The sequence below is a fragment of the Anolis sagrei genome, chromosome 8 (assembly GCF_037176765.1).
Source record: "Anolis sagrei isolate rAnoSag1 chromosome 8, rAnoSag1.mat, whole genome shotgun sequence".
Taxonomy (NCBI): Eukaryota; Metazoa; Chordata; class Lepidosauria; order Squamata; family Dactyloidae; genus Anolis; species Anolis sagrei.
Genome location: NC_090028.1, coordinates 5327376 through 5335368, shown reverse-complemented (window position 1 = coordinate 5335368; position 7993 = coordinate 5327376). Strand labels below are relative to the sequence as shown.

Here is a 7993-nt window from a genome sequence, read left to right as displayed (position 1 = left end):
CAGTCTGCATCTGCACTCATCTTTGCGCCTAGAAATACAAAGTCTGTCACGGCCTCCACATTTCCCCCTCTATTTTCCAGTTGTCAATCATTCTTGTTGCCATAATCTTGGTTTTTTTGACGTTTCGCTGCAACCCGGCTTTTGCGCTTTCTTCTTTCACCTTGATGAGAAGGCTCCTCAGCTCCTCCTCGCTTTCGGCCATCAGAGTGGTGTCATCTACATATCTGAGGTTGTTGATGTTTCTTCCAGCAATTTTCACCCCAGCTTTGCATTCCTCAAGCCCCGCACATCCTCGCATGATGTGTTCTGCATACAAGTTAAAAAGGTTGGAGGAGAGTATGCAGCCTTGCCGGACGCCTTTCCCAATCTCGAACCAGTCTGTTGTTCCGTGGTCAGTTCTGACTGTTGCTACTTGGTCCTTGTACAGATTCCTCAGGAGAGAGGGAAGGGGGCTTGGGATGCCCATCCCACCAAGGACTTGCCAAGGTTGGTTCAATTCAATTATTGGTGGAGTTCAGAATGCTCTTTGATTGTAGGCTAACTCTAAATCCCAGCAAATACGACTCCCAAATGACAAAATCAATCCCTCCTCCAATTCCACCAGTATTCAAATTTGAGCGTATTGGGTATTTGTGCCAAATTTGCTCCAGTGAATGAAAATACATCCTGCATATCAGATATTTACATGACGATTCATAACAGCAGCAAAATTATGTTTGTGAAGTAGCAACAGAAATAATGTTATGGTTGGGGGTCACCACAACATGAGGAACTGTATTAAGGGGTCGCGGCATTAGGAAGATTGAGAAACACTGATATATAGGAATGGGAAACACTATGATACAGGATTCTCATTGCAGTTGCAAAACTAACGTATAGAAAATACACAACTTGAGTTTTGAAAAGAGGGAGAAGGTGGAGGCAAAAAGAGTGCATGGATTTAATTGTGGCAAATGGCGTGAGCTGCAATGTCTTGGAATACAAAGACGCCCTATGAAATGGAAAGGAATGGTTATTTTGGTTCAGTTCTTTCTGCTCCATTGTTCTTTGAATTGTGCCCAAGAGGGAAGGGGAAAATAATAAGCCGATGGCTGGAACATGTGTTCACATCTTGAAGGTGGGGCTGACCTGGCGCCAGGGCGACTCCGAAAAAAAGTTTGTACCAGATTTCAAAGGAGCCGTTTTAGGTGGAGTCCAGCATCTAGTTTGGACACTCGGTGATGGAAACGTCACCCTTGAAATGCTTACTCCGTATATCTATCTTACTTAGGCGATCCCTCGTTTTCCGAGGAGGATTGTCTTCCAGGGTTCTTGTGGGTCCATATGTGGCTGTGGAGCCCTATTCTTGACCTGCATCTTCTTCCGCAGTGAGGGCATTGGTTTCCAGGTGGAAGGCGGTCCCGGTCGGGGTTGGCTTGACGCGCCTTCCTCTTGGCACGTTTCTCCCTTTCGCGCCCCATTCGTGCCTCCTCAAATTCTGCAGCACTGCTGGTCACAGCTGACCTCCAGCTGGAGCGCTCAAGGGCCAGGGCTTCCCAGTTCTCAGTGTCTATGACAGAGTTTTTAAGGTTGGCTTTGAGCCCATCTTTAAATCTCTTTTCCTGTCCACCAACGTTCCGTTTTCCGTTCTTGAGTTCAGAGTAGAGCAACTGCTTTGGGAGACGGTGGTCGGGCATCCGGACTACGTGGCCAGTCCAGCGGAGTTGATGGTGGAGGACCATCGCTTCAATGCTGGTGGTCTTTGCTTCTTCCAGCACGCTGACGTTTGTCCACTTGTCTTCCCAAGAGATTTGCAGGATTTTCCGGAGGCAGCGCTGATGGAATCGTTCCAGGAGTTGCATGTGACGTCTGTAGACAGTCCACGTCTCACAGGCATAGAGCAGGGTTGGGAGGACAATAGCTTTATAAACAAGCACCTTGGTATCCCTATGGATGTCCCGGTCCTCAAACACTCTCTGCTTCATTCGGAAAAATGCTGCGCTCGCAGAGCTCAGTCGGTGTTGTACAGGGTTAGTCAAAATGAATAGGCCAATTCGGGTACAATTAATTTTCTTATTGGCCTATTCATTTTGTCTAACCCTGTATTTCGGTGTCGATGTTGACCTTGGTGGAGAGGTGGCTGCCAAGGTAGTGGAAATAGTCAACGTTTTCTAATTAAGCTGTATCACTGGCATTGGAGAGGGGTTGGCTGGTGTCTGCTGGAACAGCACCTTGGTTTTTTCAATGTTCAATGACAAGCTGAGCTTCTCGTATGCTTCTGCAAAGGTGTTTAGAGTGGCTTGTAGATCTTCTACTGAATGCGCACAGATGACGTTGTCATCAGCATACTGGAGTTCTATAACAGATGTTGTAGTAACCTTGGTTTTGGCTTTCAGTCTGCTGAGGCTTGCAGGTCTTCTTCTGAATGCGCACAGATGACGTTGTCATCAGCATACTGGAGTTCTATAACAGATGTTGTAGTAACCTTGGTTTTGGCTTTCAGTCTGCTGAGGCTTGCAGGTCTTCTTCTGAATGCGCACAGATGACGTTGTCATCAGCATACTGGAGTTCTATAACAGATGTTGTAGTAACCTTGGTTTTGGCTTTCAGTCTGCTGAGGTTGAATAGCTTGCCATCTGTCCGATAGATGATTTCCACTCCGGTGGGAAGCTTCCCATCAACAAGGTGAAGTATCATAGCGATGAAGATGGAGAATAGAGTTGGGGCAATAACACATCCCTGTTTGACACCCGATTCCACCTTAAATGGGTCACTTTGGGAGCTATCTATCTATATAGTGAAAATATGGATTGTGTATGTGGCTGAGACACCAAAGGCATTGCAGGTTATGACGAGCACCATAAAAGTGTACAGGAACCCTGCCTATGTTCTCCACAAACACCATACTGTTTACCACCCAAGTGAAGGCTTTCATACAGGGACCATTTCATCCTAGATTTGTTTTTCCTCCATCGCAGACATCCTAGTGTTCCTTTCTCTCTCCATTGGTGTGGAATTTGCATGACCCCACCCACTGCCTCTCCTTTAACCCTTTCCTATTGTTTTCTATGCCACACAGCAAACAGAGAGGAATTGATCAGCAACTGAACATACTGGAAAGGTTTCAGGAGAATTAACCGTGATTTATAGTTGTAGGTACTGGGATGTATAGTTCATCTACAATCGAAGAGCACTCTGAACTCCATCAATGATGGAACTGGCCCAAACTTGGCACACAGAGCCCCCATGACCAGCAAAAAATACTGGAGGTCTTTGGGGAAAATGTACCTTGATTTGTGGGAGTTGTAGTTCGCCTACATCCAGACAGCACTGTGAAGCCAAAGATCAATTGATATGGACCAAACTTGGTACACGTACCTGATATGCCAAAATTTGATTACTGGAAGGGTTTGGGGAAAACTGGGCTTCCTTTCTGGGAGTTGTAGTTCACCCACAATCAGAGAAACTGTGACCAATCAGAGAAACTGTGACCTGGACCAAACTTGGTACACATACCTGATACGCCAAAATTTGATTACTGGAAGGGTTTGGGGAAAACTGGGCTTCCTTTCTGGGAGTTGTAGTTCACCCACAATCAGAGAAACTGTGACCAATCAGAGAAACTGTGACCTGGACCAAACTTGGTACACATACCTGATACGCCAAAATTTGATTACTAGAGGGAGTTGGAAGGAACCAAGCTTCCTTTCTGGGAGTTGTAGTTCACCCACAATCAGAGAAATTGTGACCTCCATCAATGACAGACCTGGACCAAACTTGGCACACACAACCCTCATGACCAGCAAAAGCTACTGGAGGTCTTTGAGGAAACTTCACCTTGATTTGGGGGAGTTGTAGTTCATCTACATCCAGAGAGCACTGTGAACCCAAACACTGATGGATCTGGAGTTGTAGTTCACCTACATCCAGACAGCACTGTGAAGCCAAAGATCAATGGGTCTGAACCAAACTTGGCACACATACCTGATGTGCCGATATTTGATTACTAGAGGGAGTTGGAAAGAACCGAGCTTCCTTTCTGGGAGTTGTAGTTCACCCACAACCAGAGATACTGTGATCTCAACTGTTGATAGACCTGGACCACATTTATCACACACAACACCCATGATTAACTCAACCTACTGGAGGGGTTGAGGAGACTGACTCACGATAGTGGGAGTTGTAGTTTACCCTACGGCCAGAGAGAAAGAACACTGAACCCCACCGAATGATGGATCTAGAGCAGACTTGCCCAACATAACAAACTTGAAGTACTGATGGAGTTTCAGGAGGTTAGCCCGGCATGATGTGAGTTGTAGTTCACCCACAACCTTATGAATTTTCTACAATTACAAAAGTGGCATTTTCAAATAACCTAAGCTAGTATATATCTATATAAATAAAAATGTAATTTTTATTCTCACTACCTCTGAGGATGCTTGCCATAGATGCAGGCGAAACGTCAGGAGAGAATGCTTCTAGACCATGGCCATTTAGCCCGAAAAAACCTACAACAACCCAATGTAATGTTCGTTTGTGGGATTAACAGAACTCAAAAACCACTGGACAAATTGACACCAAATTTGGACACAAAGCACCTAACAACCCAATGTACGTCCTTCACTCAAAAAATGATTTTTTTTCATTTGGGAGTTGTAGTTGCTGAGATTTATAGTTCACCTACAATCAAAGAACATGCTGAACTCCACTAACGATGGAATTGAACCAAACTTGGCACACAGGACTTCCAAGACCAACAGAAACAGTAGAAGGGTTTGGTGGCCATATGCCCAAATTTGAATACTGGTGGGCTGGGGGTGGGGGGATTGATTTTGTCATTTGGGAGTTGTAGTTGATGGGATTTATAGTTCACCTACAATCAAAGAGCATTCCGAACCCCACCAACGATGGAATTGAACCAAACTTGGCACAGTTTGCCCATGACCAACAGAAAATACTGGAAGTGATTGGTGGGCAGTGTCCTTTGGTTTTGGAGTTGTAGTTCACCTACATCCAGAGAGCACTGTGGAATCAAACAATGATGGATCTGAACCAAACTCTACACGAATACTCAATATGCCCAAATGTGAACACTGGTGGAGTTTGGGGGGGAAAAAAGAATCTTGACATTTGGGAGTTGTAGTTGCTGGGATTTATAGTTCACCTACATCCAGAGATCACTGTGGACTCAAACAATGATGGATCTGGACCAAACTCTACACAAATACTCAATATGCCCAAATGTGAACACTGGTGGAGTTTGGGGAAAAAGGAATCTTGACATTTGGGAGTTGTAGTTGCTGGGATTTTTAGTTCACCTACATCCAGAGATCACTGTGGACTCAAACAATGATGGATCTGGACCAAACTCTACACAAATACTCAATATGCCCAAATGTGAACACTGGTGGAGTTTGGGGAAAATAGAATCTTGACATTTGGGAGTTGTAGTTGCTGGGATTTGTAGTTCACCTCCATCCAGAGATCACTGTGGACTCAAACAATGATGGATCTGGACCTAACTCTACACGGATACACAATATGCCCAAATGTGAACACTGGTGGAGTTTGGGGAAAATAAAATCTTGACATTTGGGAGTTGTAGTTGCTGGGATTTATAGTTCACCTACATCCAGAGATCACTGTGGACTCAAACAATGATGGATCTGGACCAAACTCTACACGAATACTCAATATGCCCAAATTTGAACACTGGTGGAGTTTGGGGAAAATAGAATCTTGACATTTGGGAGTTGTAGTTGCTGGGATTTATAGTTCACCTACATCCAGAGATCACTGTGGACTCAAACAATGATGGATCTGGACCAAACTCTACACGGATACACAATATGCCCAAATGTGAACACTGGTGGAGTTTGGGGAAAATAGAATCTTGACATTTGGGAGTTGTAGTTGCTGGGATTTATAGTTCACCTCCATCCAGAAATCACTGTGGACTCAAACGATGATGGATCTGGACCAAACTCTACACGAATACACAATATGCCCAAATGTGAACACTGGTGGAGTTTGGGGAAAATAGAATCTTGACATTTGGGAGTAGTAGTTGCTGGGATTTGTAGTTCATCTACAATCAGAGAGCATTCTGAACCCCACCGATGACAGAATTGGGCCAAACCTCCCACACAGAACCCCCATGTGGGCCACAGCAATGCGTGGCAGGGGATGGCTAGTAGTTTTTAAAAGCATTTCCAAAAGTGTCCCAAGGAAGTGACGGCTTTAATAAAAAGGATATCAAATTTTACACCACATATACAAACAAAATATTTACAACAGGAAAGCGCAATGCAATATTATTTGATGGGGAGCAAGTGTCCTTGTCCTGCCGTTCTGTCTTCCTCCCCAAATATAGGCAATGACACATATAAACACTGGAGGAGTTTTTGCATTAAGTTCCAAAGGAAATGGCAAGCGTTCCCAGTTCATATGCTGGTGCTGCTGGACTGGAGCTTGATGCTGTTTGACGTCGAACACCGCATGGAGGAGGACCTGCGCGACTGGCGCAATTTGGCCAAGTACCAAAGGAAGATCAGGAAGCCTAGGGAAAGAGGAGAAGGATTGATTGATTTATTTAATACACTTTTACCCCGCCCTTCTCCCCCCAAGGGGGGACTCACATGAGCACCATAAGATGCTATCATCATACAAATAGTCAACAAATAGGTTCTTGTGGGTTTTTTCGGGCTATAGAGCCATGTTCTAGAGGCATTTCTCCTGACGTTTCGCCTGCATCTATGGCAAGCATCCTCAGAGGTGTGACCTCACACCTCTGAGGATGCTTGCCATAGATGCAGGCGAAACGTCAGGAGAAATGCCTCTAGAACATGGCTCTATAGCCCGAAAAAACCCACAAGAACCTAGTGATTCCAGCCATGAAAGCCTTCGACAATACATTGAACATCTCTACGGGGAGAAACTGTTCCAAGACACAAGGAAATTGGAGAAACTAAGGACCAGGAAAGCACATCTACTGTGCTCCCTGACTTTCCTTCTACGCTGCAGAGACACAGATACCATCCCACAATTTCTCGCAGCCAAAAGGACTTTCAAAACACCACAGGCTCATCGGATCTATGATCGCCTAGAACGCAACCTCTTACGAGAGAGAATTCACACCATCCGCAAAGAACTTGCAAACACAGACAAGGAATTGCTGCACCTCCATATCAACATCAGCCAGAAGATGAATTCCCAGGACTGGGACAAAATAGACAACCTCACTTACAGGAAAATGGAGAAAAACATGGCTGTCCACACCAACAGACAAAAACAAAAATTCCACAAACGCCAAAAGCAACAGCCGAAACCAGAACTGGATACATCACGGACCATCATCAACCTGACAGACAGACAACTCTCTGAAGACCAAGTATCCATACTAGCGAAAGGAGGAAACTTTGCTGTAACCGCCACCAGGATCCCAGTAGAAAACATCATTGCCAATGTTGAATCAGCAATTTATCGCCTCCCCGAGGAGGAAGCAGAAGAAGTACGAGCAGAAACAGCAAGGATCCTGAAAAAGGCAAAACTTCCCTCCAGTAACATTACTAGGAAGGAAAGACAAGCCATCAAAGAACTGAATTCAGATCCGGATATCCTCGTTATGCCAGCAGACAAGGGGAATGCCACAGTTATCATGCATACAGAGCAATACAAGGAGAAGATCAGAAAACTCCTGGACCCTACTATATACAAAAAACTCAAGCAAGACCCACCTCACCCCTCACACCTCTGAGGATGCTTGCCATAGATGCAGGCGAAACGTCAGGAGAAATGCCTCTAGAACATGGCTCTATAGCCCGAAAAAACCCACAAGAACCTAGTGATTCCAGCCATGAAAGCCTTCGACAGTCAACAAATACATTAAAACATTAAAACAATCATACGAAAGCTGACTGGCACAACCTGGGGATCACAACCAGACACAGTGAAGGCATCTGCCCTTGCGCTTTGATACTCTGCTGCTGAGTACGCATGCCCAGTGTGGAACACA

At 45.1% G+C, this 7993-nt stretch overlaps 1 protein-coding gene across 4 annotated transcripts in view; it reads right to left on the bottom strand.

The window, feature by feature from the left end:
- Positions 1–6200: 6200 nt before the first annotated feature.
- The window catches only part of LOC132783110 (adhesion G-protein coupled receptor G1-like), an 84430-nt gene continuing 82637 nt past the window's right edge, over positions 6201–7993 (bottom strand). For all 4 annotated transcript variants that reach the window (XM_067470986.1, XM_060788196.2, XM_067470988.1 and 1 more), the window contains exon 14: positions 6201–6538. In XM_067470986.1, coding sequence (XP_067327087.1) covers positions 6423–6538 — 116 coding nt within the window. In that variant the 3' untranslated portion in view covers positions 6201–6422. The remainder of the gene's footprint in view (positions 6539–7993) is intronic.